The 19,083-nt window shown below is 43.1% G+C and overlaps 1 protein-coding gene across 1 annotated transcript in view; it reads left to right on the top strand.

Annotated features, from left to right (window-relative positions):
• The window catches only part of CFTR (CF transmembrane conductance regulator), a 91,671-nt gene extending 72,994 nt beyond the window's left edge, over positions 1-18,677 (top strand). Inside the window, exons 22-27 of the mRNA XM_074869342.1 lie at positions 47-289; positions 3,944-4,099; positions 12,041-12,130; positions 15,179-15,351; positions 15,706-15,811; positions 17,293-18,677. Of these exons, the coding sequence (XP_074725443.1) occupies positions 47-289; positions 3,944-4,099; positions 12,041-12,130; positions 15,179-15,351; positions 15,706-15,811; positions 17,293-17,499 (975 nt within the window). The 3' untranslated portion in view covers positions 17,500-18,677. The remainder of the gene's footprint in view (positions 1-46; positions 290-3,943; positions 4,100-12,040; positions 12,131-15,178; positions 15,352-15,705; positions 15,812-17,292) is intronic.
• Positions 18,678-19,083: the final 406 nt, after the last annotated feature.

Raw genomic sequence — 19,083 nt, 5'->3', positions numbered from 1 at the left:
GATAGCTATTAATTACAATTAGAATACTGTTTGTTTTGATTCGTAGATGAGGTCTGTCGGACGAATATTTAAATTCATTGACATGCCAACAGAAGAGACAAAAAACATTAAGCCGCAGAAGAATAACCAGCTTTCAGATGCCCTTGTAATTGAAAACAGGCATGCAAAGGAAGAGAAGAACTGGCCATCCGGGGGCCAAATGACTGTGAAGGACCTTACAGCCAAATACAGTGAAGGAGGAGCTGCTGTGTTAGAAAACATTTCCTTTTCAATAAGTTCAAGGCAGAGGGTGAGACACTGTTGTGCTGTGTTTGATCTGACTTCTATTCAGCTTAACTATAAAAATGTCATTATAAACCTATTCATTGACTGAAGAATAGGTTGAGTTCAGTAAGGTTTTGTAAATAAAATTGTTGCAAAACAAAATAATCATCTAAAGCACCTAAAGAATGGAAATCTCTTGTGTCTCTTCTTAAAAAGAGCTCATCTGTAGGATTATTGGCCACAAACCAAAAAAAGGCAAGGAAAATCTGCTTCACTTATCCTAGAAATTTATACCTCGGTGAAGCACAGTGGGGATGTTTGCTGGCCATGAAGAACAGAATATACCAATAAAATACATGTGCAGTAGTTCCCCACGTTGTATTCCTGTGGCTGAAGTCATCTGCTTTCTCCTTGTGGGGAGAGGGAAGCTTGCTGGAGAGCGCAGGTGCTGGGGGCAGCCTGACCCAGGTGGAGCAGGGCACAAAAGAATACCGGCTGCTGTGCCAAGGGTAACGCACCACTGGCTCTGGTGGTTGGAGGGTGGAGGTGCTGTCTCGCTCGTTTGATGAGGGCTCTATGCCATCCCAAACTGTTATATAACAAACCATAAACAGCTCTATTCTTTAGAAGATTGACAAACCTCTTCATGCATGTTTGGGGTTGAGTTCAAGAAAGAGCTTTAGTTTCAGGACAGCAGTTAGTCAGTTTGCTTTAAGTTCATGCTAAGGACTGTCATTGGTGGGGTGGGAAGAAAGGCTCACTCGATTTCCTGAGCCGGAGCCATATGGATGAAGAGGAGATTTTAACTCTCCCACATAGATGAGAAAACAGTTTCAGTGACTGTCCTTGCCACGAGGCAGCTCTTCACTCCTAGTTTGGATAGCACGAGTTTCTGCCAGGCTTGGTAGATCTGTCTTGGTTTACATGAACTGAATGTTTCATCTACTAAGTTTGAGGGCACCAAAATTTTGAAACCGGGGGTCTGACCTCCTATAGCACCATCCCGAAGCAGCTCTGGCTTTGGAAGAGAGGCACCTGCGATTCCTGGAGAGTAGAGGTGTGGTTGCAACTGCAATCTGGTGGATTTACTTCCTGGAAAATCCCTTGGAGCAACGGAGTATGGGAAATGGAAGATACTTTTGTATTGTACAGAGAGGGGGAAGAGCCACTGAAACAAAGATCCTTGTTTCAATGTCTGTGATTTAGGAACTCGATCCAGTTTTGGTGATGATCCCTGGACTCAGAGGTAGCATTTTGAGAATTGGAGCATGCTCCTTAATCTGGAGAGGATTTGTCTCTGACCCATAGGGAAGCACATGTAAAACAAGCAGGAAAGGGGAGAGGTCTCCTCTGCTGAGGGGGTAGAATAGAATAGAATAGAATAGAATAGAATAGAATAGAATAGAATAGAATAGACTATATCTGTTGGTAAGGACCTATAATGATCATCTAATCCAACTGCCTGACCAATTCAGGGAAGACCAAATTAAAGCATGGGTGTTGTCCAAATGTCTCTTAAACACTGACAGGCCTGGGACGTCAATCACCTCTCTAGGAAGCCTGTTCCAGTGTTTCACCACCCTCTTAGTAAAGAAATGCTTCCTAATGTCCAGTCTAAACTTCCCCTGGAGCAGCTTTGAACCATTCCCATGTGTACTATTACTGGATACCAAGTTGAAGAGATCAGCACCTCCCTCTCCACTTCCCCTCCTCAGGAAGCTGTAGAGAGCAATGAGGTCACACCTCAGCCTCCTTTTCTCCAAACTAGACAAGCCCAAAGTCCTCATAGGATATTCCTTCCTGCCCTTTCACCAGCTCTGTTGCCCTCCTCTGGATCCATTCAAGGACCTTCACATCCTTCTTAAATTGTGGGGCCCAGAACTGCACACAGTACTCAAGGTGAGGCTGCACCAACGCTGAATGCAGCGGGATGATCACCTCTTTTTACTGGCTGATTATGCTGTGCTTGATGCACCCAGGATGCAGTTTTCCCTCTTGGCTGCCAGGGCACACTGTGGACTCCTGTTGAGCCTGCTGACAACCAGCACCCCCAGATCCCTTGCTGCAGGGCTGCTCTCCGGCCACTCCTCCCAGTCTATACCTGTGCCCAGCATTACTCCATCCTAGGTGCAGAATCCGGCATTTCAACTGGTTAAATTTCAACCCATTAATCATTGCTCAATGCTCCAATCTATCTAGATCCCTCTGCAAGGCCTCTTGTCCTTCAAGGGCATGAACAGCACCTCCCAGTTTGGTATCATCAGCAAACTGGCTAATGGTGCATTCAGCTCTTGCATCCAGACTGTTGATGGATATATTGAACAGAACTGACCCTAGAATTGAGCCCTGAGGAACACCGCTGATGACCGGCCGCCAGCCAGCGGTCGTCCCATTCACTACAAGCCTTTGATCTCTGCCCTTCAGCCGGTCCTTCACCCAGCGCACGGTGAACCTGCTCATCCCAGAGTTGGACAACTTGTCCAGAAGGATGCCATGAGGGACAGTATCCAAAGCCTTAGTAAAATCCAGAAAAACTACATCCCTGCCTCCCCTTCATCCACTGGGTGGGTGACCTTATCATAGAAGGATATCCAATTAGTTAAACAGGGCTTTCCCTTTGTGAACCCATGTTGACTGTGCCTGATGATTGCCTTATTCTTTAAATGCCTTTCAATTGTATGCAGTATGATCTTCTCCAGAGTTTTTCCAGGAACTGAGGTTAGACAAACAGGTCTGTAGTTCCCTGGGTCTTACTTTACGTCTTTTTTGTAGATTGGAATATAAATCTACCCAATGAATAGATGGGGTCAGTGCAACAGAGCACAGACTGCTCATCTGGTTCAGAGGCCTGAGGTACTGTTACGGAAAGGATGCCAGGCAGCAGGAAGAATTCCCTTCTTCACCTTCACATGGATATTGTCACTCTACAGAAGTAGCCCACACTCAGACAGGACATCACTAGCTGTGTAAAACCCAGCTGTTGGAAGAGCAGTATCTCAGCATTTGCTGATGGTTGCTGCAGATATTGCTCATTCCAACAACAGGTCAGTGCAATCTCACAAGGGAAACACAACATTTAAAAACCCCCTGTGTATTATGTTTCTTCCCACCTAAGAGAGAAGAAAAGGCAGCACTAGCTGGGCAGGTTGAGGACTTGCATTGCTGCTTGGGGGTGGGCAACTGCATGGTGTGTGCTGTGACCACTGCTTCAGGCACAAGCTACCCCACTACAAATTCATGGTCTGATCAGAGTTAAGCCCTCTGTTTTCAATTATATGGAAACAGAGTAGCTTACTAGAGTGATTCAACTGCACTCACTACTTGTTTTTTGTTCGCTGGATGGGGTTTTGCTGAATAGGGCTTCATAGCAAAAGAAAGAGGAAAGGCACAAAAAGCTGGACTAATCAGTACAAGATAACATATAAGGAAATTTCTGTTCTTCAGCTAAGGGTAAACTAACAGACTTTTCATCTTAGTTAATTCTAACAAAACAGTCTGGCCCAGTGTTTCATTCAGCCCTTGCTGTAGGCTTTTATCATTCCCAAATGAACAACATTTACCGTCCCATTGAGATGCATTTGGATTGTTCTCCACTGCTGAGATCTCAAGTGTTTCTGCCTTGGACTGTGGTTAATATGTCAGTAGTATTAAATGTTTACTTTTATGATTTGCATTGCAGGTAGGCCTTTTAGGAAGAACTGGTTCAGGAAAAAGCACTTTACTTTTTGCATTTTTAAGACTGCTGAATACAGAAGGGGATATCCAGATTGATGGAGTCTCCTGGAACACGGTCAGCGTGCAGCAATGGAGAAAGGCATTTGGAGTGATTCCTCAGGTAATGAGATTATTGTAATTTGTGTGCCTTTTATTTTCATTGGTTCTATATCCATATGTGCATAATTGTCTTCAAGCTGGAAGTTAGTTGTTTTATGCTGATAAACAGAAACAAAACACAAAGATTTTGTGAAAAGGGGAGTGAAATGGATGGATGCAATGCACAGCAAACTACTTCTTGAGGGTTTCTATGCCACTCACACAAGAACTCTTCTAGAAATGGGAAGCACACTCAAACAGAAGCGTTCATAGCCTGCTTATTCCTGCACCTCTGAAACAGTTTCCATGTTGATTCAAAATAAGATAGTGCCACCTGAAGAAAAAATTAAATCAGTGGTGTTCTCAGCTACTGTTTTCTAAAGCCTTACATCACATATCATGGTTAACATGTGGATACTATACATTGCCTGCTTTCCCTGACAGGCTGGTAGCAGAATTACTGCTTTTCTCAGGTTTTACTAGACCACTAGCTGATCCCCAACTTGGACTCATCACTTTTTTAGCTGTCACCTCTCATTACTGTCATGATGCACGTATAAGGGAGCACTTCAATGTTCTTTATGCTTGCAGCAGTCCTGGCATATGGGAAGTAATACCATTTCAGAGATGAAGAAGGAAGCAGCTCCTCACATGGGTTTAGGCACCCTAATACTCTGAAATAACTGGAACAAGAAACATAGTCTAAGGAGGAGCAAACAATTAAACCTAGGGCTTCTGAGTCCCTTGCCAATGTCCCTGCCACTGGACCAGTGTCCTATATTAGTGACAGATCTGGATTATCTGTCTCAAAAATTAATATTATTGGCTGCATGCAGTAACACTAAAAAGAGATTGCTCACTGTAAAGGTAGGAATGAAAACTGATGGAATGAACTGTATCATTTTAATGTCATGTTTTGTATTTTTGTTGTTGAAAGCTCTCAGTCCTTTCCAACAACACTGATACAGGAGTAATATGTATTGGCCTTCTCTTCTTTGAAAGCTATACACTGGATAGTTCTTCAGCTACTAAACATACACAGTCTTCCATAACAATGATGTTAATTCCTTTGGAAATCTTGTGAAATTCAAGTAACAGTTGACTGTAATCTTACCAATGAGTCACTTGTGGTATTGGGAGGCAGAGGGACATAGTTGCAGATCAGCCTGCCACACTGTGAGAGGACACACAGTCTGTCCCACCTTTATCCATCCTTGAGGGGTGGCTACTAGCCCCAGAGACTGGTAAGTATGGTTTGATCCTTGGTCACCCACACTCACTGTCAGCTGTCAAATCCTTATTGTGCTATTCCCCCCATCCCATCTCTACCGTAAAGGAGTTGCCAGCTGCTTTCTGTGCATATTGCTTTGTTCCCAGATCTACTGTCTTAGAAAGGTGGTTACTGTCTTAGAAAGCTGGTATGCTGCAGTGAACATATGTGTGGTATAAAGCTGTTGTGCATTGACTACATGAGGCGCATTAAAATAGTTAGAGAAACTCTGGGACAGCCAGCTGATTTAACTAAAAAATATGCTGTCAGGTTTACATTTTCAAAATAGTGGTTTTCTTCCCATAACCATCATAGCAGAGCAGAGGTCTGTCTTCACTTTCACCCTCTGTTGGATATGTAGGTTAAATTCTGCTTTTTACCACAATACAGCAAACCAAACTTATTGTAGTGAAGTCACTGATATGACTGTCACTCAGTTGCTATAGTCACTTCTAATCTATTCCAATGTCATGGAGGTGGGATTTAACTCTGACTGAGGTGTTCCTGATGGCATTGTCTTGGCTTTGGTAGCTGTTAAAAGATGCTGAAATGTTCATGCTGGAAACAGAATGGCTTTGATTTTGCAAACACAAGAGGGACTCAAAATGTAATTTTTATACTTAATGATCAGTTTTGAGTTGTGATAGCTTCCATGTCAAAAATGTTATCCCACAGTAGTCCGAGTGGCATTTATTTAAAGTGGGCATGCAAAGAAGACACAACTCCCTCTTCTCTGTGCATTTCCACAATTGTGCTCTGATATTTCCTCAAAGGCAGCAATTTTTAGCACTTTGACCTTGCCAGAACAGACCCTTTCTTCACTGCTAAGTTACACCCTCAACAAAACAGAACCAAGAGAGTGGTGGTGAGTCCACTGGTTGGATTTGTTTCTTGCCTGAGCTCTACCAACAGCCTGATTGGTCACACACTGCCTGCTGAGCTGAGGCTGGCTTGGCAAGCTGCCCTTTGATAGCTGACCTGTCATCACCCTTTCTGTCCTCTCTTCAACATTTTCACATCTATCTATTCCTGTAAACTTTTATTTCTTTATTATTGCTGGTTCAGTTCTGCAGCATGATTGTTGCTTGCAAGTATGAAAAAAAGTCACCCCTTCAAATAGAGGCAGCTGTGCAGTGAACTGCAAATGCAGCGGCATCTATTTAGTTTGGAGGACAGGTATGTTATACAGCTGTCCTCCAAACGATAGCTGTATAGGAAGAAGGATGCTTTTACCAGTATAAGCTATGTCTCCATTGTGAAATTTTCCTATACAGCCAAATTTCTGTATTGGAAGGGGCTTCCCTGTCTCTCCCATAGTTATTCTTTTGCTCTCAGCCCTTTCTTCCTTTGGGATGTGGTTGCCCAGCAGGGTTTCTGCTTTCCATCTCCAGCTGCCCTTGGGAACACGTAGACTGAGGAGAAAACTGAATGCATGGTAACAAGTAGCCTCATCCCAGTGACAAATATGTTTAATAATTCTCATAGCTGTACTTACTGTAGAGTCGCTACTGGTATAGAGAACATCATTCTGCAGCCATCAGCAAAATGTGGGAGACATTTATTACCTGAGCAGTGTAACTTGCCCTACTGCTAGTGAGGTGCATTGTTAGTTCATTGTTAAAATTACACATTTAGTTCAGTTTGGAAGTCCCTGATACATGGATCAGTGCCAAAAAATCCCAGCCCTCCATTCTCTGGAAGGTCACGAGAGTTGTCAGCCTGTTCGCATGCTTCAGCTTGCAGCTCCTGTCCCAAAGCCTTGCCAAAGAACTGCACATTATGGCTCAAAAGTTCCCACATTCAGAACAAAATGAAGTTTTCACCAGCACTTTCCCAGCAGAAAAGAGAAATTGCATATGCCACCCTGCCTTTCCCAGCAAAACAGAAGGAGCCCTTTGTTCTTTGCCATTCACCTACGGCTTCAGAATGGAAAAAAAAAGTTGCCTTTCCTTTCCTGGGAGGTTGGCCTACAGCAACACCTGGATATTTGCTGTCTCCAGGAGAGGCTTCGCTAACAAAACAAGAACGGGGCTCTACCTGGGGCATTCTTCTTCATTAAAACCTTCCACCCCGCTCCTCTTCCTTCTCCCCAAATTTCCCAATTTAGAAGAAAAGTGCTTTTCCTCTGTGGGAACCTCACTGATGCGCACCTGCATAGCACACACAGTGTCCTAACACACTGCCTGTCGTCTGCTCCATGCAGGCGATGCCGGAAAGGCCTGCAGGATGGTCAGAGATCATGCTGAGCTGGAGCAAAGGCAAAAGCCTGTTTCTTTCAGTATCTTAAATCCAACTGTCAGCGCATTGCAGTGGCAAGGGATAAATCATATAAAACATGTTTCCTGGAGCAACCACGAGGAAGTTCCTTCCTGTAGTTCCTCACACGCCTGCACTGCTGAAGCACAGCCTGACCACAGTGCTGTGCCTGCAGGATGTTTGTCATTCTCATGCAGTGCAATTACTCCAGGGATAATAGGCTATTTGAAGTATAATCACAGCCCATCATCCCTTCTTTCTGGGCAGTCCTTTCTGATGCTCCTTCTGCAAGAGTTTCCCCACCCCATTTCCAGGGTGAGGACATCCAGCTGCATCTGGTTTCAACATGCTAAGGCTCTTTTGCATGCCAGTCCTCATGCAGATTGCATCCTGAAGTATTTAATGGAGTCAAATTGAGAAAATGCCTTCAGAAATTTGCCTTTGAATGGAGAACAGGAGACCTGCAGTCCATTTTCCATTAAAATAAATAAGGAGAAACCTGAGACCCATATGGTGCTGCTAGCTCAAAGGAAGGGGATGACTTCTGGTGTCTTCTTGAGTGTTATTCCACTACACCCTGGCAGATCTCACACTGTTTTCTATGTGTAAAAACTCCCTATAGAGTTAAAATCAAGCTTAGCATGAAGAATGAGATTACTAGAGTTTGTGGGACTGCCAGCTGACAAAAAAAAAAAAAAATCAAATCACTTTTGCTCCTTTATTTTACTTAAGAAGTGATATTTCATGACTTTTATCTTTGTAGTTCCAATTTTTCAGTAGCTATCTCACTTTTTGTTCATTTTATCTGTCTGTGTCTCTGCCCGTCTGTCTCCAGCACTGTTTCATTGCCTCTCACACCCTTCAGGGCTGTTCACTTTTGGAAGTCGTGGGTGTGGCTGTTTTGCAGCGTGCCAGGGCACTCTTGCACAGTGCTGCTCCCCAAAGGTGGTCCCACAGAGGGTCCTGCAGGGACTGGCTTCCTGCAGGGCATTGAAACAAGTCAGCATCACCATACTGGGGAGCATCTGCTGCAACAGACCCATGCACAGAGCACCAGGGGACATTAATTAACAACCCTACATGCTCATTTGGGGCAGTATATAGGTGGTTTTCTGCATCATGGGTTCAGTGTTGCCAAGAGCACGTCACTTGTGTTTACCAGTAAGCTCTATGGGAGGAAGAGGTTTTAGCATCTTCAGAGGAGAACGTTACAGAACTGGTCCCAAAAAACTTGCAGAAAGTCTTATTTGCTCCCGTGCTCATATTCTTGTTTGCAAATATTTTAACGTCAGTGTAAAACCCCTAAAGGACACTTACCAAAATGAAACCTCTAACTCTGTACCTAATACTAAAGTATTCACATAGCAATTTGATTTTCTTTCATGTTGATATTGTTGTCATAATATATATGAAGCAGAGGAGGCTACATGGAGGTCATACTGTTGTTACTCTAACTTCTCTGTGCTTGGAGCTGGTGTCTGGTTCCAGGTGATGGTGTGTTTGTTCTCCAGCCCTGGGGCATATGGGAACAAGGGTCCATGGGTCTCACTGAGGACCTGCACACAGGTTGTCTTTTGTTGCAACAGCAGCTGGTCACAGCCAGGATACTCTCATTCCTTAGCAGCCTCTCCTTAACTGATCCTTTACTCTTCTATATGTGTTTGCTTAGGTACTCCAGGGTCTTGGTTCTCCACATAACACTTAAATCACTTAGGAATCTTATTGCCACAACCTGGGTGTATCCCACACCATAATCAATATGCAGAGTCTCTAGCCACTGAGGGGGAATTGATGCCCTTCAGAAGGGTTGATTTACAATATTTGGGGTAGCCAGAACGTAAACATGACCATCTTTATATTCCCCAGCGTTCTGCTTGTGGGTGGATGTCAGGTCTGAGAAACTATTTGTTGTATGATCACACTCATTATCACCCTGGGTGAATTTGAACAAGTGACCAAGAAAGAAATAGTTCCAAATCTGTTGCTAGCCTCCCCAGCCATCCATTCCCCTTTCCAATGTTCTCCTTATTCCTACTTCTTCTATATTTATAAACAACACATGAGTTCATGGGATTCACTTTTTTTTTTTTCACTTTAGACTTCTAGCTTTTAAGAATTTTGGGGGTTTTTTTCCTGCTGCTTTTGAAGTGGAGTCTAAACTGCCCATGTGACTCACATGATATTTACTCAAGTGAACCCTATGTGGTTTCTAATGAGCTGGGAGGAAGCAGGTGTTGAAATGCAGAGAGAAGTACCAGAATTTAGGACAATGATATATTTACCTTGTGGGGAAAAAAAAAAAAAAAAAAAAAAAAGTACTTTTGGCAATAGCTTGCTTTTAGTGCCCTGCTTCTTGAAAGCACAGGTATTAGGAATAACCAGTTTCTGAAGAAAGTAGTTCCCTTTATTTCTCTGCCTGCCACACTTCAGCAGGAATGGTATTCAGCCCTATCTTCTTTAAAACTGGTTTGTTTGGTTAACTATTCTTTACCACTGAGAAATGAAAATACCTGTTCCATTAGTTAAATGTATGGCGCGCTAAGTGTGAACAAACCCACGTCTGATACTTTCCACAGTATTATTATTTCCACCGCACCCACTACTTGTGAGAATCTAATCCTGCTGCAAATACGTTGCCCTGCTCATGGCACCTAACCAGTGCAGGCCATGGGAAAAGGGCTGCACTGCACTTTAATGAAGCGTTAATTGTTATTAACAATCATGATTATAAAGGAAAGAGTCTACTCTTTCTCCTAGTCTTTACCAAAAGTGCTTCTATGACTTTTAGCTGTGTGTGCTGCTGCCTCCGCTGCAGCTCTGTCAGTGTGGTGTTGGCAGTGTGGTGAAGGTATCATCGTACTTAAATCCACCCTGCTGACTGCAGGGCACCCCAGTGCAGCTGCTTGTCTCCTCTGGTCTCTTGAATCAGGTACTTCCTTCTCTCTTACACCAAATAAGTTACTGGCAATGGCTTACATAATTAAGCAAATTAATTAATATAATTTATTTTCCTCTGCCACATTAAAGCTTTTAATTAATCATAATTAAATGATTAATCTAAATGTGTGTATAAATCACTTGAAATCTGATGAAAGAATGCCAAGTTTCCAGGTTAGGTCAGATGGAAATTGTAGTAGACTGGCAAAACTCTGGGAAAGTACTTGCTAAGTATATTCTCTTGGCCATTTTCTGCTGGTACAGCTAGTCCTTCACTGCTTTTGGTAGCGTTTGACTACCAAGACTCCAAGAAATTATGTGACTGTGAATCTCTGGCATTTCAACACATTTTTCTCTAAATAAATATTTTCTTTAGGAAGACAAAAGAGAAGAAAATAATTGTCTCGAATTTTTCCTCTTGGTATTTGTTCCGTATGTACAAGGAAAGAGCAAGCAAATGGTAAGGCACGCACTTACATTCTTTGAGAGCAAGTTCTCCCTGCTACAACCTGCAGGTGTACCTCACAGCATAGAAAGCAACAGCTTGGTTTTATCTCATAAGAAATGTTGTGCAACCTCAGTGCCCCTTGAAGAACCTCATTTCCACCAGAATTTGATACACCCACCCCATGTAAAAAGAGATTAAACAAATATTTAACTTTGTCTGAGTCATTGCTTTTTGAGCTACAAAACATGTACCTGAGGGATGTTCGCTTAAATCTGCTTGCCTAAACTGATGAGAAAAGCAGAACTAAGTAGTAAACTTCAGTGCAAGAAGGATGCACTGTCAGTGCCAGGAAAGGAGGTGCGGGACAGAGCAGGGAGAGAGCATGGGCCATAGCATCAATCAGGGAAGCCTCAAACAAGAGCAGATTGTTGCTGCTACAGTCATGAACCAGGTCATGCTGCATCACATCTCAATGACGTGACAGTGAGAGAGAGTAAAAAATCCTCTTTTGAGGTAGGACTGGGACATGATGAAATGTCAGGTAATACATGATGCTTATATATATTTGGATACAATTGATTAGAAAAATTCATTGATGAAAACAAACTTGGGACACTGTCCCTGAACACCGACAAATGTCCAGGAGGTTTTTTTGTTTCAAAAAAAACCTGTGGGAAGACACGCTTTGGGTCAGTGATCTTATTTTTGTTTGAATATGTTTCACATCATAAAGAATCAAAAATGGTTTTAAAAAGGCTTGTTCAAAAATGGAAATACAGGCAATCTTTTATCCTCAAAACTGTTGAAATGTTATTTTTACTGATTTTCAGACAAGTTTGGGTAAGTTTTTATTAAGACAATTGCCAAAAACTGAGCATAAGGATTTTTAAAATCACTTTTTTTGGAACAGTGTTTTCCAAAATTTTTAATAACCTCCAATAAGCTCTATGGCGTCAGGTTATTCTTTCTCTGTAAGCTTTACAATTTACGATGCTTTACACAATGTTTCAGGGTATCTATCTACCTGTGTCTGTTTATCTTTTTTCTTGTAGAAAGTGTTCATATTTTCTGGAACTTTTCGGATGAATTTGGATCCTTATGGGCAATGGAATGATGAAGAAATATGGAAAGTTGCAGAGGAGGTAAAACTGTTCAGTGTTGTTTGTATCCCTCTGATTAAGTGGTTACAGCAGAGTGCAGTGTAGGTCAAATGATTGTCATATGTTACATTTATATAGAGTCTTAGAAAAAAAAGGGTTGAGGAAAGATAATGCTGTGCTATAAACCATGTTTCCTTATTACCTAATAAAAAGACGCCTTTGTCAGACATTCAGGGGAAAGAAAAAAAAAAAAGATAAACTTCCATACAGCGCAGTCTGGGTTCCTCATGCAGTGATTTAGTGTAGGGGAGGTTTTATGTTTGGCTCTGCTGGGTGACCCTGAGGGAAAAGCAGAGGAAGCTGATACAGCAAAACGTCCTGTAATCTTTTCTCATTTTAATGCTTTGGCAAATATACGCAATCTCTGCAAGGCATTTTTCTACCAAAATGTGTTAAAATGACTAGTAAACATTTTGGAGGCCAGAAAAAAAATGCTAAATGTCTGTCCTAGAAATAAGACTGGTGTTACTGCAATAGGAAATATTTATACTCAGCTTAGAAAAATCTTTCCTCGAAGTATTTTCTAGTTATTGTGATTTTCAGGGCAACATAAAGCCAGCTGAGGCTTACATACTGCTCGTGTCACAGGCAGCTGCCCCTTCCATGGAAAATAAGAATCATGGAATATTAGATTTTATGAACCTGAAGGTTTCCTTCTAATTTTATGTTGAGGTTTTAGCATCTTTTTTTTTTTTCAAAATTAGGAACCAGATTTTTTCCAATTGTTTCCACTTTGAGCTGAACCCTGTGCATTACCATTGTCAGGTGCCAACTGTTAGCTCTGATAGTGCTTAATAGGTAGCACAGGTGTATGTAATGCCCCGAGATAATGCAGGTGAGAGTTATGTGAGGGAAGGAGCTGCAGCCTAGAGCACAGATTTCTCTTTCCAGGGTAGGGATGACCTAATTAATACAGTCTCAATAATGAATTGGTGCCATTTTCCTTGTTCATAGCAAGTCTCAAGTATCAGAAAATGCTTACAAGTGTGGGAGTTAATCCAAAAGCTTCCTCCTTTCCCATCCAGAAGGTTAACTCCATCTCTGCTCTCTCTCGCTCTTTTGGGTTTATCTAATTTCTTCCCTATGTTTGGAAAAGAGGAAAGTAGACACTTTCTATGAGTAATTTACTGTCAAATAAAAACATCATGACGTTTTGGATTAAATGATATGAAGGAGCTTTTCAGCCGGTCCTAGCAGAGGCAGCAGGTTGCTCAGTGCTGTGCTTCTCTGCTTCTCTGAGGCTGGGTAAGAGATGGAGTGTGGATTAACATCCCCTTTCCTGAAAAAGACAAGCTCTACTTCTGCTTTTGAGGATTATTCTCACTGTGCATGTGAATTGAGCCTGGGATTTTAAAGAGCTAAACCTCATTTTTAATGGCATGAAAAAAAAATTTATTTTGAAGTGTTTATCGTTAAGGAGTTTGGCAGATCCATATGTGATACAGAGTTTTTCATTGCACTGGCGAGAGGGCAAAACAAATAGAAAAGAAAAAGAGCTGTAATACTTTTTAGTAGGAGTGATGGGATAGTTTACAAAGTTCATGCTCTTGAATTCTGGCTTGTTAGTGACAGCGAGTCCGTGTAACTTTGGGAGCACAGCACAGAAGGAAAATGAACTGTCAGTTTATCCCTGATCCATGTTGGCTGCTGAGAATTTAGAGGATCCTGCTGACATCAGCATCAGGTTTTTATGCTCCTTGCAATCAGCTGCAGAGAGCAAGGCATTGTCTGAACAGATGTCAGATGTTTCATTTTTTATTGTCCCCTTATTTCAGCACCTGAATCTGTCAACTTTTGAGGCTAAGTTTTACTCTTGCAGTCAGCTACAGGTACACAGACAGACCTTACGCAGTTTTAAGAAGGAAGCACCTTTTCCAGCCATCAGTTGCAGAATGTCTTTAAAGGACACAATGTGTGTTCGAAAGAGGAGTGAGGAACAAAGCGGTGGCCTTAATTTTCTTATAAATAAAATAATGAACTCTTCAGAAACTCAACAGACGTACACCCACACCACAGTTCAATATGGTTTCCATGTGAAATGGAAACACAGAGGAGGAATTCCTTTTTTTTTTTTTTCCCTAGGATGAAAATTCATTGCAGATCGGTAATATTTAAAAAATTCAAGGGGGCTGTTCATAAACAACTCAGGTTGCATTGCATTTTTATAACGTCTTTTGGAGCAATGCAACTCACGTATGTTTCCTAGTTCTCATATTTTACAAACATTTTTCTGTAAATGCTGCTGATTAGGCCAAGGAGCACAGTTGGTTTGGACCTGTGGAAGATGCGAAGCTTTGCTTTGGGGTGTACAAAATGCATCTCTCAATGAGAGCAAAAAGGAGCACTGAAAGAAACAGTCAGAAAACATCTCCTGGACTGGATTCTGGTTTCTGGTCCAAGAGCTTCATTTGGCCAGGCACCCCTCTAAACATTTTGTCAGCAGTGCTAGGGGGAAGGCTGTGATGCCATTAGTATGAACAAGGTGCATGAGACCTTTGGGGCAGCAAAAGAAGCAGATGGAAATGGTCTCAGAGCCATAGAGACGAAGGCCATGGTGACCTGGGTTATTTTCTCTGTTGCTGTAATGTAGCATGTGAATTTTGGTTGTTTCTTTTTACCCTCCTAGTAACCAGAGGCATGGTTTTCTTTCAAAAATCACAGTCCTTAACATTTCCGATGACGTATGTTGCTGCTGGATAAAAAGTTTCAAATATATTGCTTTCTCCAGCCTGCTAAAACAGAATGTTTTGGTCAAAATGCCAAAACTCATTGTATGTGACAAACAAATGAAGCATTAACTCTCAGCTTCCCAACATAAATCCTAGTATGTTTTAAGAGTCAAATGTTTCAGTGCTTTTCACATCATCCAGCTACTAGCTTGTAGTCTTTATAGGACAGATTCTTCTTTTCATAAATTTGTATTTTCACTGTCAGAAATGAAAGGCAAGGAAGTTAAAGGCTTTGGTTGCCATACTGAAAATCAGCAGTAACTATCTCACTGATTTTTCCTGTCCTTTTTCTTTGCGGCAGGTTGGGCTGAAGTCTGTAATTGAGCAATTTCCAGGCCAGCTTGATTTCGTTCTTGTGGATGGAGGCTGCGTCCTCAGTCACGGCCACAAACAGCTGATGTGCCTTGCCCGGTCAGTCCTCAGCAAAGCTAAAATCTTGCTGCTCGATGAACCAAGTGCTCACCTGGACCCTGTGTACGTTTTGATCATTTGTTCTGTCTTCTAATATGAAATAAGAAAATCAGTGAGGCAGTACCACTGAAAGAGACCTTCTGTAACTTGTCTGGTCCGTTACTAAACCTGATTTCAGTAATGTATGTTAGTAATTCTGCATGGGGGATCAGGGAAACCTAGTTACAACCTCAGATTTATTGCTGATATGCACTTTCACAGGAGAAATGCAGCACACTGAGACACTGCAGAGAGTTGGGGTCCATGCACGTGAGCTTTACAACACGCAGTTAGACTATTTAAATACCACCAGTAAAGTTATGAGCTGTGCTGGCCCATATGTTGCAGTCTAAATGCTGATGCTTGTTTGCCTTTCAGAACTTCCCAAGTGATCAGGAAGACTCTGAAGCATGCATTTGCCAACTGCACGGTGATACTCTCCGAACACAGGCTGGAGGCAATGCTGGAGTGCCAGCGATTTTTGGTGAGCTTTCCTTGTAGTCTCACATACTGTTGTTTCATCATATTTGATGGACATGCAAAACACACCAAGCAGAATTGGCTGGATTGATGAGGGTCAGCTGGGGCAGTTGAACAACCTAGTCACCTGCAGAAGAGCATCAGGCTCCTGTTTGGTCTTTCACATGAGCTGTCATAGACACCTGTGTTCAGATGAGCTGGGTCACATTATGGAAGAGCTGGATTCCTTCTTTCAGCCAGAACAGTTGTGTAGGTTACCCAGCTGCTGATCCAAGTGCCTTATATTGCCAATTGACTCAGGAGCTCCAGAAAAATCCCAGCATCTCACAGAGCCTTACCATTGCTAATTCAGAAACAACTGCACTTGCTCTTGAGCAATGGGAGGCTCCATGGGGCAGAGGAGTTTCCTGAGAAAACATCTGATTGTCAGAATCACTGATTTCCTTCATCAAGCCACTTGAATATTCCTTTCTCATTTAACCAAGGTGACAAAGTATTGGAGTCCTGGGATATTTCCTTTGTTATATAAAAATGGTTAGTAAAGGAAATAAAAGGCAAGTTATGTAATTGTTCTCAAAATTGAGGTTCCTTCCTCTCTATTTTCTTGACTCTTCCATCAGAGAGGACCTTCATTTTATTAGAAGAGTGAAACATTGTTTTCCGTGTGTACTTGTTTGGGTGTATTAGCACAGCAGGAGGAATACAGCCTGAAGTTGAAGCAGGCAGGTTGTATGCCCCTTTGGACATGCAGCTCCTGTACAAGTGCTGGACTCCAGCCTTGCCGCCAGCCCGCAGCCTGCTCTGCACCTGGCTGTGTCGGGGCCGCAGGCAGGCGGCCTCGGCCCAGAGACGAGGTTTCCCACCATCCGTATGACATTTTAGCAACAGAGCTGCTAAAAGCTTTCCCATCAGAGCTGTGCCCTCATCTGAGACGTGCTGGCATTGCAGTGCCAGTGGAGGAGCCTGATTTTTCCCTGTCTGCTGCCTGGCAGGGGAGTCTGGCACAGCCGTACAGGGCAAACCTGTTGTCTCCTTCAAACACAGGCCAGCAGCGCTTCCTTGTTTGGCAAGAAGCAAGCAAAGAAGGCCTGGCACCTTCCTGGCAGCCTTCTCTCTCTGCTTGCAATGTCACTCTGTTTTCTGCAGTTAACACTTCCTTAACCTGGCAATTCAGCAGTGCCAGGGAAATGCCATGGTACCTGGAGACTTCAACAAACAATCTCTGAGGTAAAAATCAAGTTGCAAGGAGAAACCAGCAAGCCCAGTGGCACCTTGGAACTTGACCAGTAGGCACCTTTTCCACATGTTAAAATTTTAACATCTGGTTTTAGGGTTGTAATTAGAAATTGCAAGCTGTAAACCAGGCTTTTCCTGTTAGAAGATCTCTGATATGTCCTCATGTCTCTTCCCTGCTCTGTTAGTTGTGTTAGCTGAACTCTGTCAGCACCACCATTGCCCATCTAACAGAGCGATATGTTTCTTCAGGTAATCGAGGACAATAAATTGCGGCAGTATGAATCCATTCAGAAGCTGCTGAATGAAAAGAGCTCCTTCAGGCAAGCTATCAGCCACGCCGATCGCCTTAAGCTACTCCCGGTGCACCACAGAAACTCCAGCAAACGCAAACCTAGACCCAAAATCACTGCCTTGCAGGAGGAGACAGAGGAAGAAGTGCAGGAGACGAGGCTGTGAGACATGGTGTGGGCACCCTCTTTATGGAGCGAATCATCAGCAATGCCCCACGATGACAGGGCCTGCATTTCTGAACCTGCGGGAGCCATGCACAAATTGAACCTTGCAGGAGGTGTTCACTGCAGCCGCTACATGTGCATTTGGGAATTTCTTCCCTTCCATGGTTAATTGAGTGCGTTCTTTGAAGTTTTGCCACTTTTAATGGTGAAACCAGACTTCCTTTGAAAAGCTGCTTTCGGTTGGTACTAATGAGATGGCAAGCAGAAGTAACCTGCTTTGGCCAACATAATCATTTCAGAAAACTTTTAGAAATGTTCTTGCTGGGGTGAGAGGTCCAGACAGCAGGAAGAGTGTGAGAAAAATAATCAAACCTGGGTGGAAAATAGAAAAATCAGAATGTAAAAAGCTTCCTTGGATTCACTGCCTGCAAACGAATTAAGGGACAATATCAGCAGGGTGCACAGAAAACTTCCTCCTCTTTGTTTTCCATGAAGCAACTGTAATTTCAACTTAGCAGAAAAGGCCAAATGCCCTTTCATAACAACGCACCACTCCATGTGCGTAGGTGAGAATGAAGGAAGAGAGGACATTGCCTTGCAAGCCAGTCAGCATCTCTCATATCTCCACGATTAAGGGAGAATTTCCTCTTAAAACCTAGGAGACTGTCAACCTGACCCAACACTCGCAGCGGGATGAGTGCGGGCTGACATCAGCATCTAGTGAACGGTAGGACTCCTGGCAGTGGAACACTAATAGTCTGCATAGGTCTGGCACCTTTACATGCTTCTTACTCTGGCCTAAAACAAAAAGAAGAAACCTCTCAGAAGTAGACTTTAATAATGAAGTTAATTTTTATACTCTTCTGGTTTGCAGTTTTATGATGAAACTGAACTTTCTCTAGGATATTTTATTTATTTTAATATTGTTGCAAACATTTACTAAGAAAATTATGTATTTTAAAGGTGATTATGTACTATAAAAATATATTTGTACAAAAAGTTTTATATTTGGATTGTTGGGGGGTTTTTTTGCTACTAGTCTTTGATGTCACATTATGATAGAGCTGTTAAAAACGAGGGCAGCTCCAGAGTTAGGCCAGGTACTGTCCAATGCTGTCTTTGTGCACTAAAGTATTTTAGTGATGCAAACATTTTACATTATTTTTTTCTTTAAATAAAAAAAACCAACCAAACAAACCAAAACTGTCTGTACAACGTTACAACCCCACCCCCGGTGCGGATACCGCAGACCTATTCTGCTCTTTCCACTTCGGTCATTGCTGCCTGTCAAAACGTGTCCCTCATTTTTAATAAATACCTTCTGTTGCTTACAAAGGCCCGTCGGTGAAACGCGGGGCTGCGGGCGGCGCTGCGGGCGCGGAGCGCGGGGCTGCGGAGCGCCGAGCTGCGGAGCGCGGGACTGCGGGCGGCGCTAGGGGGCGCTGCGGACGCGGGGCTGCGGGGGGCGCCGCGGGCGCGGAGCGGCGGGGCTGCGGGGGGCGCTGCGGGCGCGGGGCTGTGGGGGGCGCTGCGAGGCGCTGCCGCCGGCCGGTCCCTCTCGGATCGGTTGTTCCGGCGGGAGCGC

The sequence above is a fragment of the Strix uralensis genome, chromosome 5, assembly GCF_047716275.1.
Source record: "Strix uralensis isolate ZFMK-TIS-50842 chromosome 5, bStrUra1, whole genome shotgun sequence".
NCBI lineage: Eukaryota > Metazoa > Chordata > Aves > Strigiformes > Strigidae > Strix > Strix uralensis.
Note: the sequence above shows the minus strand (reverse complement) of the source record. Positions and strands in the feature narration are given on the sequence as shown.